The 27,574-nt window shown below is 47.0% G+C and overlaps 4 protein-coding genes across 4 annotated transcripts in view; 1 reads left to right on the forward strand and 3 right to left on the reverse strand.

Moving 5' to 3' along the window:
- Positions 1-1,308: 1,308 nt before the first annotated feature.
- Positions 1,309-2,856, forward strand: lsm8 (LSM8 homolog, U6 small nuclear RNA associated). Its single transcript, XM_056589402.1, has 4 exons — positions 1,309-1,477; positions 1,668-1,708; positions 2,225-2,352; positions 2,651-2,856. Exons 1-4 carry the CDS (start codon positions 1,447-1,449, stop codon positions 2,739-2,741), a joined length of 291 nt encoding a protein of 96 aa, XP_056445377.1. The 5' UTR covers positions 1,309-1,446; the 3' UTR covers positions 2,742-2,856.
- Positions 2,857-3,153: 297 nt separating this feature from the next.
- On the reverse strand, positions 3,154-8,851 carry LOC130381671 (thymidine phosphorylase-like). The gene is made up of 10 exons (XM_056589379.1): positions 8,714-8,851; positions 7,832-7,955; positions 7,272-7,474; positions 6,114-6,212; positions 5,674-5,803; positions 5,371-5,489; positions 5,097-5,259; positions 4,589-4,816; positions 4,263-4,403; positions 3,154-4,173 (listed from the first exon to the last, which is right to left on the reverse strand). The coding sequence occupies exons 1-10, from the start codon at positions 8,756-8,758 to the stop codon at positions 4,028-4,030; spliced, it is 1,398 nt and encodes a 465-aa protein (XP_056445354.1). The 5' UTR covers positions 8,759-8,851; the 3' UTR covers positions 3,154-4,027.
- A 2,007-nt stretch (positions 8,852-10,858) lies between these two features.
- LOC130381674 (thymidine phosphorylase-like) lies at positions 10,859-17,714 on the reverse strand. The gene is made up of 10 exons (XM_056589383.1): positions 17,563-17,714; positions 16,759-16,882; positions 16,105-16,307; positions 14,556-14,654; positions 14,048-14,177; positions 13,228-13,346; positions 12,954-13,116; positions 12,450-12,677; positions 11,874-12,014; positions 10,859-11,784 (listed from the first exon to the last, which is right to left on the reverse strand). The coding sequence occupies exons 2-10, from the start codon at positions 16,874-16,876 to the stop codon at positions 11,639-11,641; spliced, it is 1,347 nt and encodes a 448-aa protein (XP_056445358.1). The 5' UTR covers positions 16,877-16,882; positions 17,563-17,714; the 3' UTR covers positions 10,859-11,638.
- Positions 17,715-21,776: 4,062 nt separating this feature from the next.
- Positions 21,777-27,574, reverse strand: part of LOC130381673 (thymidine phosphorylase-like) — a 7,429-nt gene continuing 1,631 nt past the window's right edge. Inside the window, exons 2-10 of the mRNA XM_056589382.1 lie at positions 27,366-27,489; positions 26,710-26,912; positions 25,019-25,117; positions 24,519-24,648; positions 23,699-23,817; positions 23,426-23,588; positions 22,915-23,142; positions 22,591-22,731; positions 21,777-22,509 (exon numbers count right to left, since the gene is read on the reverse strand). Coding sequence (XP_056445357.1) covers positions 22,364-22,509; positions 22,591-22,731; positions 22,915-23,142; positions 23,426-23,588; positions 23,699-23,817; positions 24,519-24,648; positions 25,019-25,117; positions 26,710-26,912; positions 27,366-27,483 — 1,347 coding nt within the window. The 5' untranslated portion in view covers positions 27,484-27,489 and the 3' untranslated portion in view covers positions 21,777-22,363. The remainder of the gene's footprint in view (positions 22,510-22,590; positions 22,732-22,914; positions 23,143-23,425; positions 23,589-23,698; positions 23,818-24,518; positions 24,649-25,018; positions 25,118-26,709; positions 26,913-27,365; positions 27,490-27,574) is intronic.

Consider the following 27,574-nt stretch of genomic DNA (forward strand, 5'->3'; position numbering starts at 1 on the left):
AGCGTGAATGATGACTGAAATACTTCCACTAATGATTCAATGCAGTTTGAAATTTGTTTGAAATAACGAACCTCATCATCACTCGAATGACTCGATGAGTTAGTATTGGATGTCATGACACCGCTTCTGGGCACATACTGCCCACTGTAGTTTTTGAACAAGCGAGCACTATTAGTTTGAATGCAATATACAATTGTACCACTAGATGGGAGTAATTTTTACACAGTGTCCCTTTAAAGAACACCAGATCGATGACCTTAAAATTAAATGGGGCCAACAGACAACATTTTGCACAGGGGCCCAAAAGGCAGCTGCGGCCCTGTCTGAGCTGCTGAGTTTGTCTGTGAAAAATCACCACATTCATGACAGCCGGCCTCATCAACCAATTACAGCTCAGGATTGGTGTCCAACTTTAGTGAAACTGATATTGAGCAATCTGACCAATCAAAATTAAGTCCATTCAAGCTCAAATCAATCACCTGATAGGTCAGATTGTAGTGAAGCACGTGTTGGTTTATTGATCTACCAAGAGCTGATGACAACGTTAGTTTATTGATCTACTAAGAGCCAATCATGATTAAGACGTTGGTTTATAGATGTACTAAGAGCTGATCATGATACAGTGTTGGTTTATTGATCTACTAAGAGCTGATCATGATGAAGACATGGTTGGTTTATTGATCTACTAAGAGCGTATCATGATGTAATGAAGACATTGTTGGTTTATTGATCTTCTAAGAGCTGATCATTATGCAATGAAGACAGTGTTGGTTTATTGAACTACTAAAAGCTGACCATGATGTAATGAAGAGCTGGTTTATTAAACTTCTTAGAGCTGCAGATGAAAGAAAACTACAAAGTGGGCGTGGCAAAATGAACATGCAATTACCTGCAGCTGCTTTGATTGACTTCAAAACAAAGACCCATTAGGCATGAAAACAGAGAAAACATGACGCTTATAACACTGTCACTGATAACATCTTCACATAAGATAACACAACACACACACACACACACACACACACACACACACACACACACACACACACACACACACACACACACACACACACACACACACACGTTGATGTTTTTATTAGTTTGTTCGCAGCTTCATACCCTAACCACCTGTCAAATAAAAAAATAAAAAATAAAAATATATATAAACATAAATCGGGATCACATCATGTCAAAAATATATACATATAAAACATTCACATCATATTAAAAATAAATAATTCAAAACAGGTTCACATCATTGGTAAATTATAAATAATAAATAGACTTTTAGATCGATCTGTGTTCTGCTCTCCTGCCGCTCGGTGATCGACTAGTCTTGTCGGTAACCCGCAGCTTCTTACAGTGTTAGCGGCGTTAGCATCCCTACAGTCTCTACTTATACAGAACTACTTGCTACTATCAACAACTGCCGCCCTCAGACTCGACATGTCCACAGCGCTGGAGACCTACATCAACCGTATCCTTCATGAGATTAGCCAAGCAGGCTAGCGCTGCTTTGCTGAGGTTAGCCTAGCTCTGGTTAGCTGTTGATCAATGGCGCTCGGAGCTAGGCTAGCTCTGGTTAGCTGCTATCTGCACTGTGTTGTTGTATTATCGGGGTTCCCACTGGACCCCTAACGGCTCTTTGTTCCTTAACTCAGCCTCAGGGACCGTCGCCATTGTGACCTCGGACGGCAGGATGATCGTGGTGAGGAAGGTTTCAGAGCACCTGATTGGCCATGTGTAGCTTAAAGTCATCCTACTCCTCGTGTGTGTGTGGGTGTGGGTGTGTGTGTGTGTGTGTGTGTGTGTTGCAGTGATGTGTGTGTGGTGGGTGTGTGTTGCAGTGATGTGTGTGTTGCAGTGATCTGTGTGTGTGTGTGTGTGTGTTACAGTGATGTGTGTTGCAGTGATCTGTGAGTGTGTGTGTGTTTGTGTTGCAGTGATGTGTGTTGCAGTGATCTGTGAATGTGTGTGTGTGTGTGTGTTGCAGTGATCTGTGAGTGTGTGTGTGTGTTTCTGTTGCAGTGATGTGTGTTGCAGTGATCTGTGAGTGTGTGTGTGTGTTTCTGTTGCAGTGATGTGTGAATGTGTGTGTGTGTGTGTTGCAGTGATCTGTGAGTGTGTGTGTGTGTGTGTGTTTCTGTTGCAGTGATGTGTGTTGCAGTGATCTGTGAGTGTGTGTGTGTGTTTTGCAGGGCACTGATGAGTGTGTGTTTTGCAGGGCACGCTGAAGGGTTTTGACCAGACCATCAACCTGATCCTGGATGAGAGCCATGAGCGTGTGTTCAGCTCCTCTCAGGGGGTGGAGCAGGTGGTGCTGGGGCTCTACATCGTCAGGGGCGACAACGTGTGAGTACTGCTACCTCCCTAGTGTGTGTTGTGCAGTGATGAGTGATCAGTGTGTGTTGCAGGGTGGTGTGTGGCAGTGCAGTAATCTGTGTGTGTGTGTGTTGCAGTACAGTGGTCAGTGTGTTTGTGTGTATTGTAGTGCAGTGATCAATGTGTGTGTGTTGCAGTACAGTGGTCAGTGTGTGTGTATTGTAGTGCAGTGATCAGTGTGTGTGTGTTGCAGTACAGTGGTCAGTGTGTTGCAGCGATCAGTTTGTGTGTATTGTAGTGCAGTGATCAGTGTGTGTGTGTGTTGCAGGGCGGTGATCGGAGAGGTGGATGAGGAGACGGACTCTACATTGGACCTCGGCAACATAAGGGCTGAGCCACTCAACTCCGTGGCCCATTGACCCCCCCCCCCCCCTTTAACCTTTGACCTCTCCTGAGGTGTGTGTGTGTGAGTGTTTTTGGATGTTTTCTTTTATAAATAAAGTTGAGGATTTGATGTTTGAGTTGTCATTCGTGTGGAGGCTGTAGAACACAGGAAGCACTACGATCACTAGCACCTCAGAGCGCCTCTGTTTGATTCTGCTCACTGCTTTACGTACACCAATTGCTCGGTTTGGGGTGGCTCAGTCCGCTTATATTGGCGTTTCCATTGCCAAATGACGGGCAGGGTCCCAAATTAAGCGCTGAGCCACTCCTATTCTCAGTACTCGTTTGAAAGGATGCCAAAAAGGTGGATCTATACATTGTTTTCTGTGAATTGGTAGACAGAGAATTTTAGCTTCCGTGCAACAGGGGGATAAAAAACAAACAAAGTATCCGGGAGGTATTCATGGACAACGGCGAAAGCTTTGTTTATTGAAGAAATTGTTGTGCAGAAGATCAGGAACTGCTGTTACTGCTTGCAAAAGATCCATTGTTGCTTTTTGTTTTAATGTGTCGCGTTTTTTTTCATTGAATTTAGTAGGAGGCTACACCGTATAAACCCTGCCCTACCATAAGGGTACCGTCGTTGGTGAAAACACCAGCCAGATTTAGCGTATCCGAGCTGACCCCGAGACGTCCATGGTCCAATAAACAACCCCTATAACAGCCGTACACCTATAAGCCAGTGCATTGTGGGTATTAGGGGGTGCACCTTGGGTATTCAGGGTTTCCTGCAGAAAATGCAGTGCTCCTTGCCTGTCGATCCCTCTTCTCACCGAGCCAAAGGTTTGGGGCGAGTATTATAGGAAAGAAAGCGTGAATAACAAAATCACAGATGCAGTGTCTCCCTTGATAAGGTATATGGCCCAGGCTATGTCCCAGACGACCGGGTTGGTTCGTCCTTGTTCGGACATAACAAATGGGGGAATGTTGGAAATAAAACCTTGTATCAGTAGGAGAGGCACTGGCCTGTTCCTAGACGAAGAAATGTCAACACAGAGATACACTACTATTAGGTGATGCATTATGGGTATTAGGGGGTGCATTATGGGTATTAGGTGGTGCATTATGGGTATTAGTGGGTGATTCGTGATGTGGAGTTAGGTGGTGTATTACACATTGTTTAAAAATAAAAAGTTTAAAGCGTCAATGTAAACTTTATTATGTTATCAATAACCCCAAATAAAAGAAAACTTCAATCATCATTCATCTACTTGATCATAAGGCGGTAGCTGAACTTCCTTAAAAGGCAATGACTGACAGGTCACATGGGCGGGAATATCTCCTCGATTAGCGATCCTCGGAGAGGTTTGTCTCCTGATCCACCGAGAGTCAGAGCGCCCTCCAAACGACTCGTCTGGTCTGGGGTCAGAGCCGGACTCTCAAAGTGGATCCGTAACCAGGGGCGGCCTGGAGACAGATAGATACACTTGTTAACTGTCGTTAACACACGTTAACCTCAACATCGCCTGACAGGTAAGGGTAGGAAGTGACCTCACCTTTATTTACACTGTCACCCAATGACACCAGTAGCTCCGCCCCGACACTGTGATTGATAGGTTCTCCAGCATTCGTTCGCCCTGCCCCAAGCTGATGGAGGACCTCGGCCAAGACAAGCCCATCGATCTCCATGACAACCCCTAGGTAGAAAGAGAGAGTCACTCAATCACTGAGAGAGAGAGAGAGAGAGAGAGAGAGAGAGAGAGAGGGAGAGGGAGGGAGAGAGAGAGAGAGAGAGAGAGAGAGAGAGAGAGAGAGAGAGAGAGAGACAGAGAGAGAGAGAGAGAGAGAGAGAGAGAGCGAGAGCGAGAGCGAGAGAGTGTACCCTGGGTGTGTGTGCGTAGCTCTGTCTGGTGGTCTGCTCTCCTCAGGATGCTGTGGTAGTCTGCTTGGGCGGAGCATAGCGATTGAGCATTCTCATTGGACACGCCCTGAGCTACCATCATGGCCTGGAACTTAGCCAGAGCTGCTCCACCAGTCACACTCTTAGTGATCAATTTGCCGCCCTCTGATAGGCTGCTCACTTTGCCTGTCATCACCAGCAACACGCCCCCTTCAAATAAAAAGAACACAGTCCAATGACTGAGTCATACAAAGGTCAAGGGTTACAGGGAATGGGCTCTAGGGTACAGGGTATTAGATAATAGGGTATTATAACTGGGAGGGTGTAGAGTATTATATTATAGGGTAGAGGGTATAACATGGTATCAGAGGGTATTGGTCTAGGGTATATTATGGGGTGGATCCAGTGTATGACATCATCTGGGTAGGGGGGTTGTATCAGGGGTATCATGGGGTATTGTGGGGCATTATGGGGTATGGTGTGCTGCTACCCAGGGTGCTGACCAGCTCCATCAGGTCGCTGGGTCCATTTCCCTTCAGGGTCTCCAGTGATTCGATGACCTCCACACTGTTGCCGATGCATCGACCAATAGGATTGCTCATGTGGGTAAACACCGCCCTCGTATTCATGCCCAGGTTGTTACCGGCGGCCACCTAAAGGACGACACTCGGTTTATCCCAGACCAAAGTAATCACACTGTTTATACTCTGAAGGGAACATTAATATCATGGTAAGTTTAGAGTCACAACATCCCTGATGCTAACCATGGACTCTCCTAGCGCCTTAGCGCTAGCTAGGTCTTTGCAGAAAGCTGCTCTCCCAAACTTGACGTCCAGGACCAAGGAGTTCAGAGACTCTGCTGCCTTCTTAGAGATGATCGACCCTGGAGAAACAAGATGGCCACACATCGTTGTTTGTGTAGTTCGATATAATCATGAAGCTGGGTTCACAACTTCACATAGCTCTATACTAGCATGAGGCTAGGTCTGTGTAGTGCTGTATTAGCATGAGAAAAGTTCTGGTTGAGTGGTACTAGTCGTAGTACTAGTTCTATTTAGCACAAGTACCGGCGATGAGGGGCAGGCTTTCCACAGTGCCGGTGACGTCCCGCAGGGCGTAGAGGATGCGGTCCGCTGGGACCAGAGAGTCAGTCTGACCCACCATCACACAGCCCAACTCTGCCAGAATGGACCGCAGCTAGAGACAGAGACAGAGAGAGAGAGAGAGAGGCAGGCAGGCAGAGACATATACCGGTTAGAATCAACTGATTTGGAGTCCCCCCAGTGCAGAGTGTGAGCTGTATTGAGGGGGTCAGACACTTACCTGATAGAGGGCTGCTGGAGGTGTACTCGGTTAGAATGGGTTAGTGGGTTACCTTGTTGAACAGCTGGTTGAAATAGTTGATTTCTTTGAGATAGTTGATTCAGTTGATTAAGTTCAGTTAGTTGATTAAGTTGAGATAGTTGAAATAGTTGGGTGAGTGAGTTGCGTGAGTTGAGTTAGTCACCTTTGGGAGCGGCTGTCTGACGTTAAACCCTGGGATTGATTCCAGTTTATCCAGAGTTCCTCCAGTATGACCGAGGCCCCGCCCACTGATCATGGGAACCTATCAAACACACACACACACACACGAGGGGCAGATTCCAAAACGGCTTGTAACGGCTAATCACATCGCACCTGGTGGCATGTCATGGGACCTTTAATTTATGCTTTTCTTTACATGTTCAATTTAGCATGTTGACTTTAGCTTGTTGCCGTTAGCATGTTGACGCTGATGACAGATTACTTTTTTTTTCCCTTTGATGCTTTTCAGGACTATCTCTGTAAAGACGGATTCATTGCGAAAACGCATCTAGCTGTAGAAACGCTCTAATACATATTTACTAATACCCTTCTATCTTATCCACACTGGGACCTGGTTTCAAAAAGGTGTGCTTTTTCGGCGACCGAAAACGCCAAGACGTATGGGCACACAAGTATCGTTGCGGAATACAGTTTCTGTTGTGTTTTATTTGGCGTTCCGTAAATCCCATTGAAACGTAAACCGGAACTGGAACCGGACGTGTTTAGGTTTGGTTGTAGTCTTTTCGCTCGGTTCGCCGTATCAACAGTAGGGCTAGAACCGAGCGAAAAGACTACAACCAACCCCCCTTGCAATGAGCAATGAGTCTCCCAACCGAAATCAATGGATTTACAAAATGCCAAATAAAACACCACAGAAACTGTATTTCGCTACCAAACTAAAAAAAAGAAGATAAAGATGTCTGCATTGCCTGGGGAGAGTGTAGACTCTAAACTCTCCCCAGGCAATGCAGACATCCTGAATTGTAAATCCAGGTTTAGGGATTATTTACTATCCTATCCATGTTAAAAAGAAGAAGGAATAATGCCTCAGATTGCAATTTTTTTAAATATTGACCATGCTTAAAGGAAGCAGGATTATTACCTAATTTTTCACTTTATTTTGTTTTTACACAGTTGAAGATTTTATTTAAAGTCACATTTGTCTTGTTATCTTTATTGTTGTTGTTGATCCGAAAATGATCCGACCCGTGACTCAAAAACCGTGACCCGATCCGAACCGTGAGCTTTGTGATCCGTTGCACCTCTAGTTTTCACCAAAAAAATTATTTCCGTGTGGACGGGGCCTTAATGCTAAACTCACCTTCAAGCCACAGGCCGCTAGCGCTGGCGCTAGCACCAGGCTCACTTTATCTCCCACGCCGCCAGTGGAGTGTTTGTCCACCACAAGCCCCGCCCACTCCTCGGGCCACGACAGCACTTCCCCCGACAGCTTCATCGCTTTGGTCAGGGCCATCGTCTCCGTGGCAACCATGCCCTTCGTGAAGATGGCCATTAGCATCGCCCCTGGACACGGAAATACACCTTATAGCACCTTACGTACGGTACCGCTTAACCCTTTAGCACCTTACATAAGGTACCACCTTATCTTAGGTACCACCTTACCATATGTACCACCTTAACCTAAACAACTCTCAACCCTTATAACACCTTGCCTTTGCTACCACTTAACCCTTATATAATACACCACCTTACCTTAGGTACCATTTAACCCTTATGTATCACCTTACAACCACCTTACCTTATACCACCTAGCCTGAAACACCACTCATTCCTATATTCCACCTGGCGCTTGTGGAGCACTTCATGGTGTTTGTGTGTGAGAGTGTGTGTGAGTGCGTCCGTGCGTGTGTGTGTGTTGACCTGTTTGAGCTTCCTGTATGTTGTTCCCAACTACAGCCTGGAGGAAGAACTGGATGTCTTCATCACTGAGGGCTTTGCCGTCCCTCTTCTTCTTGATCAGATCTGGAATGGACAGCATGGTGGCCTGCATACCCACATACATTAGACCTCCATCTCTGAAGTAGTGACACTTTGTTAAACCATCTCTAAAGTAGTGAATCTAGTGATAGTGTTAAACCATCTCTATAGTAGTGACACTTTGTTAAACCATCTCTAAAGTAGTGAATCTAGTGATAATGTTAAACCATCTATATAGTAGTGACACTTTGTTAAACCATCTCTAAAGTAGTGAATCTAGTGATAATGTTAAACCATCTATATGGTAGTGAATCTAGTGATAGTGTTAGACCATCTCTAAAGTAGTGATAATGTTAAACCATCTCTATGTTAGTGATACAGTCTATTAAACCATCTGTATAGTAGTGAAAATGTTAAACCATCTCTATAGTAGTGATAGTGTTAACCCATCTATATATTAGGGATAGTGTATTAAACCATCTCTATAGTGATAGTGTATTAAACCATCTCTATAGCAGTGATAGTGTGTTAAACCATCTCTATAGCAGTGATAGTGTGTTAAACCATCTCTATAGTAGTGATAGTGAATTAAACCATCTCTATAGTAGTGATAGTGAATTAAACCATCTCAATAGTAGTGATAGTGTGTTAGACCATCTCTATAGTATTGATAGTGAATTAAACCATCTCAATAGTAGTGATAGTGTGTTAGACCATCTCTATAGTAGCGATACAGTATACCAGTATACAGATTCCAGACTGCAAGCCCAAAAACACACAAACACACAAACACACAAACACACACACAAACACACATACACCTACCTGATTGTTGCAGGGGAATGATTCTGTGGTCTCGGTCCGTATCATATATGCTCAAACTGTAGATGTCAGTTACAATGGGAGAGCAGAACGCAGGGAACTGACCAATGGGAGAGCAGCTGATGTGGAGGTGAGAGCTGCGAGGAGCTAGAGCCAAGAGCCGCAGGATGGGATGAGGGAGGGGCCATGAGGGAGGGCCTTTCAGTTCCTCTTATCTCCTACTGACCTTACCCAAGAGATGAGGGAGGGGTCAAGTCCATTAGAGCTGCTGCCAAACCTCAGTTGTCCTTTCGGTTCCTCTTCTCTCATACTGACCCTACCCGAGAGATAAGGGAGGGGTCATGTCGACTATGAGCTGCACAATATGAACAATATGAAGCCAAACCTAAGTTCTCCTTTCAGTTCCTCATCTCTCATACTGTAACTACCTGAGAAGGCTACTCTGTATGAACCCTGCCCTACCATAAGGGTACCGTCGTTGGTGAAAACACCAGCCAGATTAAGCGTAGCCGAGCTGTCCCACACCGAGCCACCCTGACCCCGAGACATCCTTGGTCCAATAAACAATCCCTGTAGCAGCTGAACACCTATTAGCTGCCCGACTCCGTAATCAACGCTTTCCAAGCATCGGTGGTGATGGCAACTTTCTCCGCTAAGGACAGGATCTCACGGAGGGAGGCTGCTGCTTCTCTGTACATTTTCTCCAGCCGCACACTCCTAGTTTGGCTACATGGCACTGTGTAATCCGGCTCGAGAAATGCGATCAGATCGCGGAAGACTAACACGTCACGTCTCTGGCAAAGGCTGCTGTGTTCTAAAATAGCATGCGTTATATTCTCAATTTATTTACAGAGCAATCCCTGAAAAGTATTTAGATTAACAATATAAGAGCCTAGGATATGTGTGTGTCTGATATGGGGGGGGGGGGTGCGTGCCATCACGATGGTGGCCCTCCATCGTGATGTCAGTCAGCCATTACGACCAACAATGACATCGTCCATCGGCACACTAGGCAGTGTACCTCTAACCCCTGTACTAAGTCGCCGGATCCATCAGCAGTAACTGTGACACCTTAGTTTGGAATGATAGCAGAAAATAATCTCTGATCTGAAGTAGCAACTTGAAAGTTCTGATGGAATAAATCCCGCTTAGATCTAATGCTAGCATTACCCTTCAAATTTTCCTCTGTCACAATTTCCAAAGCAGGCACTACATAGGCGGCATAACATGAACGACTCCATTAGGAGGCAGATATGAATAAGCGTCCTGTCCACACACAAACATGGTCCCATATACTGTAGGCAAGGCATCAGTGGCAATCGTTCGGCCAGGTGAAGCACGTGGGTTAACAGGGGTAGGAGGACAGTTTAGGAGCATAGCTGAATTTGATCTTGATTGGGGGAACTGCATCCATTGGGGCAGTGTAATAGGGAACCTGGGCTGCAACAGATCTAGGGGGGTGGTTACCTTCGATGACATGCTTGAAAGCTGCAATATACTCGTGGATGGTGAATGGCACAGCGAGGTAAGGATATACCTGAGATGAAGATGCTACAAGCCCACAAACCTTAATGAATGCACCCCTTTAGTCTTAGCTAACCCATGGGCCATTTGCAAAAAAGTGTTATCTTTGTCGACTTTGCTGTCAAATGAAGAATTTCCCCCTGTAAAGGATTGCACAATAACATCACCATCAATACCAGTAGCAGCATGGCTCAGTTGGTGTTGAGTAGGCAGTTGCAACAGAGTTATTTTCCAGGTTATGGTCCCTGCAGGTGTGATGGGGATTAAAGTTTGTAGTAGGATGTCAGAACACAGTTCAGTTCAAGAACAGATAGCCGCCTCTGCTATCACAAGGATTCAACTTGTGTCCGTGGCTCCTTGACGTCCAGGTACGATGAAACATGTAAAAAAAAAAGGATCAGTTTGGGGGAGGCTCAGCCTCACAAAAAATGGTTACACCATTAATTACGATTCTCCATAAACGTGTGTAAATGAATGAATGAATGAACCTTTGATAAAAAAAGGCATAAATGTTCTGGAAAAAAACTGAGCAGTTGTGTCAAGAAGAAACCGACATGTATTTTTCTTCTCTTTCACTCTGACTCGCTTTTTACCGCTCTCTTTTTCTCTCTCTGTCTAATTGCTTTACCTCTCTTTCTTTTTCTCTCTCTATCTAGAGTATCCTCATATTTAGAATTTGTCTTCTCAAACATCGGCGGATCTCTCTGTGTTTTTATTTCCGTCTCTCCCTCTTTGTCTACTTGCCAACCCATCTCTTTTGTGCAAAAAAATGGCCAGCTTTCACAGAGCTTTTAATCGCTTAAAATAAAAAATCTCCCACGGAGCACGGTATGCCAACACCAGGTGATGGCTCACTACTTTTTCTCAGGTTGTCCAACACAACCCGCATCTGTGACCATGCCGGGAATCAAAAGAAGAAAACACAAAAAAAAACCTCTAACGATTCATGTAACCTCACCTGTGAGTTTATTGCAAAAACGTTTCACATCTTGTCTGGTAAATCGTAAAACAAAACCCCTGGACAAATCAAATTTTTAAGTTCTATTCAGGACACGTATCAACATTGACTAACTAGCAGAGATGAACAAATCACTTGAGTGACCCTGCTGGCAATTTCGTGACTTGGCCCGACCAAAAGGAACTAGTGTGGAAATTGCATTGAACGGAAAAATAAAACTGGGACGTAACAAATGCGGGAATGTTGGAAATAAAACCTCGTATCAGTAGGAGAGGCACTGGCCTGTTCCTAGACGAGGAAATGTGAAACAATATTAAAAGTTTAAAGCGTAAATGTAAACTTTTATACGTTATCAATAACCCCAATTAAAAGAAAACTTCAATCATCATTCATCTTCTTGATCATAAGGCGGTAGCTGAACTTCATTAAATGCAATGACTGACAGGTCACATGGGCGGGATCATCTCCTCGATTAGTGATCCTCGGAGAGGTTTGTCTCCTGATCCACCGAGAGTCAGAGCGCCCTCCAAACGACTCGTCTGGTCTGGGGTCAGAGCCGGACTCTCAAAGTGGATCCGTAACCAGGGGCGGCCTGGAGACAGATAGATACACTTGTTAACTGTCGTTAACACACCTTAACCTCAACATCGCCTGACAGGTAAGGGCAGAATGCGACCACACCTTTATTTACACTTTCACCCAATGACACCAGTAGCTCCGCCCCGACACTGTGATTGATAGGATCTCCAGCATTCATTCGCCCTGCCCCAAGCTGATGGAGGACCTCGGCCAAGACAAGCCCATCAATCTCCATGACAACCCCTAGGTAGAAAGAGGGGGTCACTCAATCAGAGAGAGAGAGAGAGAGAGAGAGAGAGAGAGAGAGAGAGAGAGAGAGAGAGAGAGAGAGAGAGAGAGAGAGAGAGACTCAGAGAGACTCAGAGAGAGAGACTCACTGACACAGAGAGAGAGACTCACTAACAGAGAGAGATAGAGAGAGAGAGAGAGAGAGAGAGAGAGAGAGAGAGAGACTCACTGACACAGAGAGAGAGAGAGAGAGAGAGAGAGAGAGAGAGAGAGAGAGAGAGAGAGAGAGAGAGAGAGAGAGAGAGAGAGAGAGAGAGAGAGAGAGAGAGAGAGAGAGAGAGAGAGGGAGACTCACTGACACACAGAGAGAGAGAGAGAGAGAGAGAGAGAGAGAGAGAGAGAGAGAGAGAGACTCACTGACACAGGGAGAGAGAGAGAGAGAGAGAGTACCCTGGGTGTGTGTGCGTAGCTCTGTCTGGTGGTCTGCTCTCCTCAGGATGCTATGGTAGTCTGCTTGGGCGGAGCATAGCGATTGAGCATTCTCATTGGACACGCCCTGAGCTACCATCATGGCCTGGAACTTAGCCAGAGCTGCTCCACCAGTCACACTCTTAGTGATCAATCTGCCGCCCTCCGATAGGCTGCTCACTTTTCCTGTCATCACCAGCAACACGCCCCCTTCAAATAAAAAGAACACAGTCCAATGACTCCAGAGACATACAAGGGTTACAGGGAATGGGTTCTAGGGTAGAGGGTAATAGATAATAGGGTATTATAACTGGGAGGGTGTAGAGTATTATATTATAGGGTAGAGGGTATAGCATGGTATCAGAGGGTATTGGTCTAGGGTATATTATGGGGTGGATCCAGGGTATGACATAATCTGGGTAGGGGGGTTGTATCAGGGGTATCATGGGGTATTGTGGGGCATTATGGGGTATGGTGTGCTGCTACCCAGGGTGCTGACCAGCTCCATCAGGTCGCTGGGTCCATTTCCCTTCAGGGTCTCCAGTGATTCGATGACCTCCACACTGTTGCCGATGCATCGACCAATAGGATTGCTCATGTGGGTAAACACCGCCCTCGTATTCATGCCCAGGTTGTTACCGGCGGCCACCTAAAGGACGACACTCGGTTTATCCCAGACCAAAGTAATCACACTGTTTATACTCTGAAGGGAACATTAATATCATAGTAACTTTAGAGTCACAACATCCCTGATGCTAACCAGGGACTCTCCTAGCGCCTTAGCGCTAGCTAGGTCTTTGCAGATAGCTGATCTCCCAAACTTGACGTCCAGGACCAAGGAGTTCAGAGACTCTGCTGCCTTCTTAGAGATGATGGACCCTGGAGAAACAAGATGGCCACACATCGTTGTTTGTGTAGTTCGATATAATCATGAAGCTGGGTTCATGTAGCTCTATACTAGCATGAGGCGGTCTGTGTAGCGCTGTATTATGGCGCGTTTCCACTGCAGGGTGCGGTACGGTTCGGTTCGCAAAGGTGCGGTACGGATTGCTTTTCCACCGCCAAAAGTGGGCGTGACCCGGACTGAGCCGTACTCGTTTTGCCCTCGTCTTCAGTACTCCTCCGTTGGGGTACTGAGACGCCTGAAAGGGTGCCGGAAAATTCGAGCTAAACACCGCCTCCGTTGATTGGTCGACAGACTCGTCACTTCCGGGCGACGTGGGGATAAAAACAAACAAACAGTAGCCTCGAGGTATTATTCTTTACAATGATCATGTCGTGTAAAACGCTTGCTTGGGCGAACAAGGAGGTGGAGACGTTCCTCTGCATTCTTGGGGAGGAAGACGTTGTTTACGGTGTTTACGTAGGTGCCGCGCGATCGACATCCGGCCTACCATAAAGGGTACTGTCGGCGGTGGAAACGCGACCTCGGAACTGAGCTGGGTTATACCGCCCCCTCCCTACTGGACTGAGGCGAACCGAACCGTACCGCACCCTGCAGTGGAAACGCTGCATTAGCATGAGAATAGGTCTGGTTGAGTGGTACTAGTCGTAGCACTAGTTCTATTTAGCACTAGTACCGGTGATGAGGGGCAGGCTTTCCACAGTGCTGGTGGCGTCCCTCAGGGCATAGAGGATGCGGTCCGCTGGGACCAGAGAGACAGTCTGACCCACGATCACACAGCCCACCTCCGCCAGAATTGACCGCAGCTAGAGAGAGAGAGAGAGTGAGAGTGAGAGTGAGAGAGAGAGAGAGAGAGAGAGAGAGAGCGAAAGAGGCAGGCAGGCAGGCAGGCAGGCAGGCAGGCAGGCAGGCAGGCAGGCAGGCAGGCAGGCAGGCAGGCAGGCAAGCAGGCAGGCAGGCAGGAAGACAGAGACATAAACCGGTTAGAATCAACTGATTTGGAGTCCCCACAGTGCAGAGTGTGAACTGTAGTGAGGGGGTCATACACTTACCTGATAGAGGGCTGACTTCGTTGAGATAGTTGATTTAGTTGATTAAGTTGAGTTAGTCGATTAAGTTGCGATAGTTGAGATAGTTGAAATAGTTGGGTTAGTTGAGTGAGTTGAGTGAGTTGAGTTAGCCACCTTTGGGAACGGCTGGCTGACATTAAACCCTGGGATTGATTCCAGTTTATCCAGAGTTCCTCCAGTATGAGAGAGGCCCCGCCCACTGATCATTGGAACCTACACACACAAACACGCACACACACACACACACACACACAATAAAAGGTGTTGTAGCATTTTGACTTTAAAGGTCCCATAGCATGCTACTTTATGGATGCTTTAAACTTGATATTGGTGTGCCCCTTATTTGAAGACGTTCCCGAAATTCAGCCATGGTGCAGAATTACAGCCACTACGAGCCAGTCGCACAATAAGCTTCCCCAAACGCGCCATTTCGGTCAAGGAGGAGGGTGGAGGTGTGGCCCTGAGCAGCTTGCGGCCACGGTACCATGCGCTCTGTTTACAGTGGATGTATCGCAATGGCGAGGCGCACACAGCCTTTGGTCGTGTTCTGTAAATATTCTAGAACACTCCGGGTGCTCCAGCAGGAGTCCTGCATCTGTACAACCTAAATAATATCATATTATACATAGATATATATATCATATAATATATATTATCTCGCCCAAAAGCTGTTGGCGCCTCCAGACGATGAATCTCAAACGACTGCTTCGGGTTCTCCGACATCCCCGGTTCCTCCACGTCCACATCAATCTGAAGTAGACTGAACCACGACATGGAAGAGAAAGGGATTGTTGCCTAGGATTGTTGACCGCGATTGACTCCCGCCGGAGCCTCGCTGCCGAGGGACCACCGCCTCGGCAGCGGGCAGCCTGTTATGTGTGTTATGCGCCATAACACCAACAGCAGAACAGTTATCCAATTAACAAAGAAGTGTACAACACTTACGTTACAGTGTGTGTAATCGCACACATACACATACGCACACACACACACGTGGCGCTCGCACGGTCGTGGCTCATTGGCGGGCCAAATTGTCAAGGCTGGCAAGGAAGAGAAAGGGGAGGTGGCATCTCCCCTTACGACGACATACGGGGAAAATTCCAAAATGGTGTGTCTGTTAGGTGTGGAGTGATTAGCCGTTACAAGCTGTTTTTGATATCTGTAGGCTGGTAGACTGATCTATCCAGCACCCATCTTGGTGGACACGCCCACCTCTGATGTCAGAAGGGGCAGAGTCCAAAACGGTTTGTAACGGCTAATCACATCACACCTGGTGGCATATCATGGGACCTTTAATATATGCTGTTCTTTGCATGTTCAGTTTAGCATGTTGACTTTAGCCTGTTGCCGTTAGCATGTTTACTTTAGCATCTTCAGGGACGGTGATGACAGCAGGTTGACATCTTTTTTTTCCTTTGATGCGTTTCAGGACTATCTCTACTATCTCTGCGGATTCATTGCGAAAACGCATCTAGCTGTAGAAACCCTCTAATACATATTTACTAATATCCTTTTATCTTATCCACACTGGGACCTGGTTTCAAAAAAGTGTCTTTTCGGCCACCGAAAACACCGGACGGTCGGCCCAAACGCACAAGACTTATGGGTTTTCAGTCACCAAAAAATAATTTCCGTGTGGACGGGGCCTTAATGCTAAACTCACCTTCAAGCCACAGGCCGCTAGCGCTGGCGCTAGCACCAGGCTCACTTTATCTCCCACGCCGCCAGTGGAGTGTTTGTCCACCACAAGCCCCGCCCACTCCTCGGGCCACGACAGCACTTCCCCCGACAGCTTCATCGCTTTGGTCAGGGCCATCGTCTCCGTGGCAACCATGCCCTTCATGAAGATGGCCATCAGCATCGCCCCTGGACACGGAAACACACCTTATAGCACCTAACATTAGGTACCACTTAACCCTTTAGCACCTTACATTAGGTACCACCTTATCTTAGGTACCACCTTACCATATGTACCACCTTAACCTAAACAATACTCAACCCTCATAGCACCTTGCCTTAGCTACCACTTAACCCTTATATAATACACCACCCTACCTTAGGTACCATTTAACCCTTATATATCTCCTTACATTAGGTACCACCTTACCTTATGTACCACTTTGCCTGATACACCACTAATTCTTATACACCACCTAGTGCTTGTGTTGCACTTCATGGTGTGTGTGTGTGTGTGTGTGTGTGTGTGTGTGTGTGTGTGTGTGTGTGTGTGTGTGTGTGTGTGTGTGTGTGTGTGTGTGTGTGTGTGTGTGTGTGAGAGAGAGTGTGTGTGAGTGCGTCCGTGCGTGTGTGTGTTGACCTGTTTGAGCTTCCTGTATGTTGTTCTCAACTACAGCCTGGAGGAAGAACTGGATGTCTTCATCACTGAGGGCTTTGCCGTCCCTCTTCTTCTTGATCAGATCTGGAATGGACAGCATGGTGGCCTGCATACCCACATACATTAGACCTCCATCTCTGAAGTAGTGACACTTTGTTAAACCATCTCTATAGTAGTGAATCTAGTGATAGTGTTAAACCATCTCTATAGAAGTGAATCTAGTGATAGTGTTAAACCATCTCTATAGTAGTGAATCTAGTGATAGTGTTAAACCATCTCTATAGTAGTCAGGATTTTTCAAATACCGCGGTCAACATTCGGCAGACCATTTGCATTATCATTTTCTGCAACAAATGATAACTTTTATTGATGCAGCCTATTACCGTCAGCCTCTTACCATCTTGCTGCCATCTAGTGGTAGACCAGCGGATTAACATGTTTAAATTACCCTTTGCGCGGTTTCGTTTCACAGAAAAGAAACTGAAAGTATTGTTAAACGGTTTGACACTATCACTACTGTCAGGGCCGTTGCTGCCATTGAAGGACACCGAGGTCATGTCCTCTGTATATTTTTCACTATAACTACTACAGAGATGGTTCAACTTAAACCATCTCTATAGTAGTGATAGTGTGTCAAACCATCTCTATAGTAGTGAAAGTGTTAAACCATCTCTATAGTAGTGATACAGTATATGTACCAGTCTGCAAGCCCAAAAACACACACGCACACGCACACGCACACGCACACGCACACGCACACACGTACACGCACACGCACACACCTACCTGATTGTTGCCGGGGAATGATTCTGTGGTCTCGGTCCGTATCGTAAAGCTCAAACTGTAGATGTCAGTGACAATGGGAGGGCAGAACGCAGGGAACTGACCAATGGGAGAGCAGCTGACGTGGAGGTGAGAGCTGCGAGGAGCTAGAGCCAGGAGCCACAGGATGTGATGAGGGAGGGGCCAATTCCACTAGAGCTGCTGCCCAACCTCAGTTGTCCTTTCAGTTCCTCTTCTCTCATACTGAAACTACCCGAGAGATGAGGGAGGGGTCAAATCCACCAGAGCTGTTGCCCAACCTCAGTTGTCCTTTCAGTTCGTCATCTCTCATACTGCAACAACCCGAGAGGTAAGGGAGGGTTCAAGTCCACTAGAGCTGTACGATGTAAACAATATGAAGCCAAACCTCAGTTCTCCTTTTAGTTCCTCATCTCTCATACTGTAACTACCCGCGAAGGCTACACCCTGCCCTGCCATAAGGGTACCGTCGTTGGTGAAAACACCAGCCAGATTTAGCGTAGCCGAGCTGTCCCGCACCGAGCCGCCCTGACCCCAAGATGTCCATGGTCAAATAAACAATCCCTATAGCAGCTGTACACCTATTAGCTGGCCGACTCCGTTCTCAACGCTTTCCAAGCATCGGCAGTGACGAAAACTTTCTCCGCTAAGGACAGGATCTCGCAGAGGGAGGCTGCTGCTTCGCTGTACATTTTCTCCAGCCGCACAGTCCTAGTTTGGCGACATGGCACTGTGTAATCCGGCACGAGAAATGCGATCAGATCGCGGAAGACTAACATGTCACGTCTCTGGCAAAGGCGGCCGTGTTTAAAATAGCATGCATATGCATCGGTTATATTCTCAATTTAATTGACAGAGCAAACCCTGCAAAGTATTTAGGTTAACTATATAATGGACTAGGATAAGTGTGTGTCTGATAGGGGGGGGGGGCGTGCCATCACGATGGTGGCCCTCCATCGTGATGTCAGTCAGCCATCACGACGGACGATGACAATGCCCATCGGCACAACCCTAGGCAGTGTATTTTTTTTTTGTTCCATTACCGCAGGCACTACATAGGCGACATAACATAAACCACTCCATTAGGAGGCAGATATGAATAAGCGTCCGGTCCACACACAAACATGGTCCCATTTACTGTAGGCAAGGCATCAGTGGCAATCGTGTAGCCAGGTGAAGCACCAGGCACGTGGGTTAATGGGGGTAGGAGGACATTTACCAACAGAATCTTTTCTTATATAACTGTTCCTGGCCCACAATGGCTGAATGTGAACACACACTCTTACCCATATCCCGCCCTTTTCCTTCATTGGTCCGCCAAATGACACCCTTAGGAGCATAGCTCAATTTGATCTTAATTGGGGGACCTGCATCCATTGGGGAAGTGTAATAGGGAACCTGGGTTGCTACAGATCTAGGGGGGTGGTTACCTTCAATATACTTGTGGATGGTGAATGGCACAGCGAGGTAGGATATACCTGAGATGAAGATGGCATTAGCCAACAAACCTTAATGACTGCACCCCTTTAGCCTTAGCTAACCCATGGGCCATTTGCAAAAAAGTGTTATCTTTGTCGACTTAGCTGTCAAATGAACAATTTCCCCCTGTAAAAAGATGGCACAACAACATTACAAACCATACCAGTAACAGCATGGCTCAGATGATGTTGAGTAGGCAGTTGCAACAGAGTTCTTTTCCAGGTTATGGTCACTGCAGGTGTGATGGGGATGAAAGTTCGTAGTAGGGCGTCAGGACAACGCTGAGACACAGTTCAGTTCAAGAACAGATAGCCGCCTATGCTATCACAAGGATCCGACTCGTGTCCGTGTCTCCTGGACGTCCAGGTACGATGAAACATGTAATTTAAAAGAAAAAGTGAAGTACCAGTTTTGGGGAGGCACAGCCTCACAAAAAATGGTTATATATGCAATCAGTAATCATGATTCTCCATAAACTTGTGTGAATGAATGAATGAAAAAACTGAGCAGTTGTGTCAAGAAGGAACCGACATGGACATCTCTTCTCTTTCACTCTCTGACTCGCTTTTTTTCCTCTCTCTTTTTCTCTCTCTCTCTACTTGCTTTACCTCTCTTCCTTCTTCTCTCCCTATCTAGAGTATCCTAATATTTAGAATTTATCTTCTCAAACATCGGCGGATCTCTCTGTGTTTTTACTTCCATCTCGCCCTCTTTGACTACTTGCCAACCCATCTCTTTTGTGCTAAGAAATAGCCACCGTTCACGGAGCTTTTAACCCCTTAAAATAAAAAATCTCCCAAGGAGCACGGTATGCCAACACCAGGTGATGGCCCACTATTTTTTCTCAGGTTGTCCAACGCAACCTGTAACTTAGATTTTTACGCCGGGAATCAAAACAACAAAACACAAAAAAAACCTCTAGCGATTCATGTAACCTCACCAGTGATTTCTGTTACGGATAGCGGAAATGTTAGTTTGGACCCCGGATGCAGAGACAGAGGCAGTTCAGACAATCCAAAGTTTATTGTCAAAAGGGAACTCAAAATATATCCAGCGGGCAAGGCGAAGACAGGAGCGGGTAGGCGTAGCTGGCAGAGGCACCGGAGAATGCTGCAGTCCGGTGGTTATCCGCTTGCGAGGAATTGGCTACCGGCGAAAAGATCACACAACGTTAGGAATAACAAAGATCAGGTCAGAGTATTGGAGGTCGATTTACACTCGTCAGCCAAAGTACCGAATGAGACGGAATAATCTGGCACCGACGAGCAGTCCCCGCCAGTCTAAAGAAAGAGTGTGTGATGAGTTGATGAGGTCCAGGTGTGCCCCGGTGCGGTGCCCAGCTCCGCTCGCCACGCCCCGCACCTGTCTAAGACCCAATGCCTGTGGAGCAAAACATATAACAACCGTGACAGAGTTCAATAGAAAAACGGTTTCATATCTTGTCTGGTAAATCGTAAAACAAAACCCCTGGACAAATCAAACGTCTAAGTTCCAACGAGGACACGTATCAACATTGACAAACTAGCAGAGATGAACAAATCACTTGAGTGACCCTGCTGGCAATTTCGGGACTTGGCCCGACCAAAAGGAACTAGGTCCTTATGCTGGGACTCAAACCCAGACAGACGTCAGGACTCTAACCACAAACTAAAGGAACTTGGTCCATGTTCTCGGACTCCAATCCAGATTCTAGGACTCTAACCCAGACAGAAATCGGGGCTCGAACCCTTTTCCTTTACTTTAAATTCATACAGCGTATATTCAGTTATTATTGAGCGCTCTTAATCACTAATATAGGTATTTTACTTTGTCAAGCTCTTAAAGACAGAACTCTATTGCTCAGCAAATGTAGTGCAGCCCAATAGTGAAAAGATAATAATGGTTATGTGTGTGACTATTATTTTATGATTATTTTCTTGTTCTTTTCTCTCTTTTCTTCGAGTGATACGCACGTGGTGCATGGAGATGCGCTGCTTCAGCCGCGTTGAATAAGATGCGGATCCCTCAGCAGGGCAGGCGTTGATCAGACGTCTTCAAGGCAGGTCTTCTCGACCACAGGGCAATCTTCAGATGACAGGTCTCCAGGCCTCTTCTCACTCCTCCCTCTTCAAGACGGTGTCACAGCACCGAATGTTCGATTTCAGCTTATTTCTAAACTGTTCGTATAGACTCTGCGTTGTTTTCATTGAATTTAGCAGCAGGCTACACTGTCTTTCCTACCATAAACCCTGCCCTACCATAAGGGTCTCTGGTGGAAATGCCAGCCAGATTTAGTATAACTGAGCTGTCCCACACCGAGCCGCCCCGACCCCGAGACGTCCACGGTCCAATAAACAACCCCTATAACAGCCGTACACCTATTAGCCAGTGCATTGTGGGTATTAGGTGGTGCACCTTGGGTATTCAGGGTCTCCCGCATAAATTGCAGTGTCAGACTGCTGCCCTGCAGCCTGATCTATACACAGAGAATGAATGAAGTTTAGAATATTTGATACTTTTTTTTCTTCGTTATATATATAATTTTTTTTAGGTCGTAGTGAATGCTGCAGGCGTGTGTTGCTTAAGTGACTGCCGAAGCTGTAAAGTTCTGTGGGAAACCCTGGTATTAGGTGTAAGATTTCAGCTTATTTCTAAACTGTTCGTATTGACTCTGCATTTTTTCGTCGTAGTAGTAATTCTTGAAGTTGAAATCAAAGCAACTTGCCAGGTTGGATCAGAGGGTTGAATGGATGTTTTATTAGAGGATTTAATCCATCACAGGTACAGACTTATGTGGAATGGTCTTGGTGTAGGGGGTGAGCAGCAGTCCCCCGACGTGCTCCTTGGCTGTCGACCCCTCTTCTCACCGAAACAAAGGTTTGGGGCGAGTATTATAGGAAAGAAAGCGTGAATAACAAAATCACAGATGCAGTGTCTCCCTTGATAAGGTATACGGCCCTGGCTATGTCCCAGACGACCGGGTTGGTTCGTCCTTTGGTTCGTCCGTTGGGACATAACAAATGGGGGAATGTTGGAAATAAAACCTTGTATCAGTAGGAGAGGCACTGGCCTGTTCCTAGACACAGAGATACACTATGCATTATGTGCATTATGGGTATTAGGTGGTGCATTATGGGTATTAGTGGGTGATTCGTGACGTGGAGTTAGGTGGTGTATTACACATTGTTTAAAAATAAAAAGTTTAAAGCGTAAATGTAAACTTTTATATGTTATCAATAACCCCAATTAAACGAAAACTTCAATCCTCATTCATCTTCTTGATCATAAGGCGGTAGCTGAACTTCATTAAAAGGCAATGACTGACAGGTCACATGGGCGGGATCATCTCCTCGATTAGTGATCCTCGGAGAGGTTTGTCTCCTGATCCACCGAGAGTCAGAGCGCCCTCCAAACGACTCGTCTGGTCTGGGGTCAGAGCCGGACTCTCAAAGTGGATCCGTAACCAGGGGCGGCCTGGAGACAGATAGATACACTTGTTAACTGTCGTTAAAGGTTAAGGGTTTCTGTTTCTGTAAGGGCAGAATGCGACCTCACCTTTATTTACACTTTCACCCAATGACACCAGTAGCTCCGCCCCGACACTGTGATTGATAGGTTCTCCAGCATTCGTTCGCCCTGCCCCAAGCTGATGGAGGACCTCGGCCAAGACAAGCCCATCGATCTCCATGACAACCCCTAGGTAGAAAGAGGGGGTCACTCAATCAGAGAGAGAGAGAGAGAGAGAGAGAGAGAGAGAGAGAGAGAGAGAGAGAGAGAGAGAGAGAGGGAGGGAGAGAGAGACAGAGAGAGAGAGAGAGAGAGAGAGAGAGAGAGAGACTCACTGACACAGGGAGAGAGAGAGAGAGAGAGAGAGAGTACCCTGGGTGTGTGTGCGTAGCTCTGTCTGGTGGTCTGCTCTCCTCAGGATGCTGTGGTAGTCTGCTTGGACGGAGCATAGCGATTGAGCATTCTCATTGGACACGCCCTGAGCTACCATCATGGCCTGGAACTTAGCCAGAGCTGCTCCACCAGTCACACTCTCAGTGATCAATCTGCCGCCCTCCGATAGGCTGCTCACTTTGCCTGTCATCACCAGCAACACGCCCCCTTCAAATAAAAAGAACACAGTCCAATGACTCCAGAGACATACAAAGGTCAAGGGTTACAGGGAATGGGCTCTAGGGTACAGGGTATTAGATAATAGGGTATTATAACTGGGAGGGTGTAGAGTATTATATTATAGGGTAGAGGGTATAGCATGGTATCAGAGGGTATTGGTCTAGGGTATATTATGGGGTGGATCCAGGGTATGACATCATCTGGGTAGGGGGGTTGTATCAGGGGTATCATGGGGTATTGTGGGGCATTATGGGGTATGGTGTGCTGCTACCCAGGGTGCTGACCAGCTCCATCAGGTCGCTGGGTCCTTTTCCCTTCAGGGTCTCCAGTGATTCGATGACCTCCACACTGTTGCCGATGCATCGACCAATAGGATTGCTCATGTGGGTAAACACCGCCCTCGTATTCATGCCCAGGTTGTTACCGGCGGTCACCTAAAGGACGACACTTCGTTATCCCAGACCAAAGTAATCACACTGTTTATACTCTGAAGGGAACATTAATATCATAGTAACTTTAGAGTCACAACATCCCTGATGCTAACCAGGGACTCTCCTAGCGCCTTAGCGCTAGCTAGGTCTTTGCAGATAGCTGATCTCCCAAACTTGACGTCCAGGACCAAGGAGTTCAGAGACTCTGCTGCCTTCTTAGAGATGATGGACCCTGGAGAAACAAGATGGCCACACATCGTTGTTTGTGTAGTTCGATATAATCATGAAGCTGGGTTCATGTAGCTCTATACTAGCATGAGGCGGTCTGTGTAGCGCTGTATTATGGCACGTTTCCACTGCAGGGTGCGGTACGGTTCGGTTCGCAAAGGTGCGGTACGGATTGCGTTTCCACCGCCAAAAGTGGGCGTGACCCGGACTGAGCCGTACCCGTTTTGCCCTCGTCTTCAGTACTCCTCCGTTGGGGTACTGAGACGCCTGAAAGGGTGCCGGAAAATTCGAGCTAAACACCGCCTCCGTTCATTGGTCGACAGAATCGTCACTTCCGGGCGACTTGGGGATAAATACAAACAAACAGTAGCCTCGAGGTATTATTCTTTACAATGATCATGTCGTGTAAAACGCTTGCTTGGGCGAACAAGGAGGTGGAGACGTTCCTCTGCATTCTTGGGGAGGAAGACGTTGTTTACGATGTTTACGTAGGTGCCGCACGATCGACATCCGGCCTACCATAAAGGGTACTGTCGGCGATGGAAACGCGACCTCGGAACTGAGCTGGGCTATACCGCCCCCTCCCTACCGGACTGAGGCGAACCGAACCGCACCGCACCCTGCAGTGGAAACGCTGAATTAGCATGAGAATAGGTCTGGTTGAGTGGTACTAGTCGTAGCACTAGTTCTATTTAGCACTAGTACCGGTGATGAGGGGCAGGCTTTCCACAGTGCTGGTGGCATCCCTCAGGGCATAGAGGATGCGGTCCGCTGGGACCAGAGAGACAGTCTGACCCACGATCACACAGCCCACCTCCGCCAGAATTGACCGCAGCTAGAGAAAGAGAGAGAGAGAGAGAGAGAGAGAGAGAGAATGAGAGTGAGAGTGAGAGTGAGAGTGAGAGAGAGAGAGAGAAAGAGGCAGGCAGGCAGGCAGGCAGGCAGGCAGGCAGGCAGGCAGGCAGGCAGGCAGGCAGGCAGGCAGGCAGACAGAGAAATAAACCGGTTAGAATCAACTGATTTGGAGTCCCCACAGTGCAGTGTGAACTGTAGTGAGGGGGTCATACACTTACCTGATAGAGGGCTGACTTCGTTGAGATAGTTGATTTAGTTGATTCAGTTGAGTAAGTTGATTAAGTTGCGATAGTTGAGGCAGTTGAAATAGTTGGGTTAGTTGAGTGAGTTGAGTGAGTTGAGTTAGCCACCTTTGGGAACGGCTGGCTGACATTAAACCCTGGGATTGATTCCAGTTTATCCAGAGTTCCTCCAGTATGAGAGAGGCCCCGCCCACTGATCATTGGAACCTATCACACACACACACGCACACACACACACACACACACACACACACACACACACACACACACACACACACACACACACACACACACACACACACACACACACACACACACACACACACACACACACACACGCACACCCACACACACACACACACACAATAAAAGGTGTTGTAGCATTTTGACTTTAAAGGTCCCATAGCATTCTACTTTATGGATGCTTTAAACTCGATATTGGTGTGCCCCTTATTTGAAGACGTTCCCGAAATTCAGCCATGGTGCAGAATTACAGCCACTACGAGCCAGTCGCACAATAAGCTTCCCCAAACGCGCCATTTCGGTCAAGGAGGAGGGTGGAGGTGTGGCCCTGAGCAGCTTGCGGCCACGGTACCATGCGCTCTGTTTACAGTGGATGTATCGCAATGGCGAGGCGCACACAGCCTTTGGTCGTGTTCTGTAAATATTCTAGAACACTCCGGGTGCTCCAGTAGGAGTCCTGGATCTGTAAAACCTAAATAATATCATATTATACATAGATATATATATCATATAATATATATTATCTCGGCCAAAAGCTGTTGGCGCCTCCAGACGATGAATCTCAAACGACTGCGTCGGAGAATTCCGACGCAGTCGTTTGAGATTCATTGTCAGTTCTCCGACGTCTCCGGTTCCTCCACGTCCACATCAATCTGAAGTAGACTGAACCACGACATGGAAGAGAAAGGGATTGTTGCCTGTGTTTGATGACCGCGATTGACTCCCGCCGGAGCCTCGCTGCCGAGGGACCACCGCCTCGGCAGCGGGCAGCCTGTTATGTGTGTTATGCGCCATAACACCAACAGCAGAACAGTTATCCAATTAACAAAGGAGTGTACAACACTTGCGTTACAGTGTGTGTAATCGCACACATACACATGCACACACACACGTGGCGCTCGCACGGTCGTGGCTCATTGGCGGGCCAAATTGTCAAGGCTGGCAAGGCAGATAAAGGGGAGGTGGCATCTCCCCTTACGACGACAATTCCAAAACGGCGTGTCTGTTAGGTGTGGAGTGATTAGCCGTTACAAGCTGTTTTTGATATCTGTAGGCTGGTAGACTGATCTATCCAGCAACCATCTTGGTGGACACGCCCACCTGTGATGTCAGAAGGGGCAGATTCCAAAACGGTTTGTAACGGCTAATCACATCACACCTGGTGGCATATCATGGGACCTTTAATATATGCTGTTCTTTGCATGTTCAATTTAGCATGTTGACTTTAGCCTGTTGCCGTTAGCATGTTTACTTTAGCATCTTCAGGGACGCTGATGACAGCAGGTTGACATCTTTTTTTTCCTTTGATGCAGTTTCAGGACTATCTCTACTATCTTGGATTCATTGCGAAAACGCATTTAGCTGTAGAAACCCTCTAATACATATTTACTAATATCCTTTTATCTTATCCACACTGGGACCTGGTTTCAAAAAAGTGTATTTTCGGCCACCTAAAACACCGGATCCGTCTGGACGGTCGGCCCAAACGCACAAGACGTATGGGTTTTCACCCAAAAATCATTTCCGTGTGGACGGGGCCTTAATGCTAAACTCACCTTCAAGCCACAGGCCGCTAGCGCTGGCGCTAGCACCAGGCTCACTTTATCTCCCACGCCGCCAGTGGAGTGTTTGTCCACCACAAGACCCGCCCACTCCTCGGGCCATGACAGCACTTCCCCCGACAGCTTCATCGTTTTGGTCAGGGCCATCGTCTCCGTGGCAACCATGCCCTTCATGAAGATGGCCATCAGCATCGCCCCTGGACACGGAAACACACCTTATAGCACCTAACATTAGGTACCACTTAACCCTTTAGCACCTAACATTAGGTACCACCTTATCTTAGGTGCCACCTTACCATATGTACCACCTTAACCTAAACAACACTCAACCCTCATAGCACCTTGCCTTAGCTACCACTTAACCCTTATATAATACACCACCTTACCTTAGGTACCCTTTAACCCTTATATATCTCCTTACATTAGGTACCACCTTACCTTATGTACCACTTAGCCTGAAACACCACTAATTCTTATACACCACCTAGTGCTTGTGTAGCACTTCATGGTGTGTGTGTGTGTGTGTGTGTGTGTGTGTGTGTGTGTGTGTGTGTGTGTGTGTGTGTGTGTGTGTGTGTGTGTGTGTGTGTGAGTGTGTGTGTGTGTGTCTGAGAGTGTGTGTGAGTGCGTCCGTGCGTGTGTGTGTTGACCTGTTTGAGCTTCCTGTATGTTGTTCTCAACTACAGCCTGGAGGAAGAACTGGATGTCTTCATCACTGAGGGCTTTGCCGTCCCTCTTCTTCTTGATCAGATCTGGAATGGACAGCATGGTGGCCTGCATACCCACATACATTAGACCTCCATCTCTGAAGTAGTGACACTTTGTTAAACCATCTCTATAGAAGTGATAATGTTAGACC

The sequence above is a fragment of the Gadus chalcogrammus genome, chromosome 4 (genome assembly GCF_026213295.1).
Source record: "Gadus chalcogrammus isolate NIFS_2021 chromosome 4, NIFS_Gcha_1.0, whole genome shotgun sequence".
Lineage (NCBI taxonomy): Eukaryota > Metazoa > Chordata > Actinopteri > Gadiformes > Gadidae > Gadus > Gadus chalcogrammus.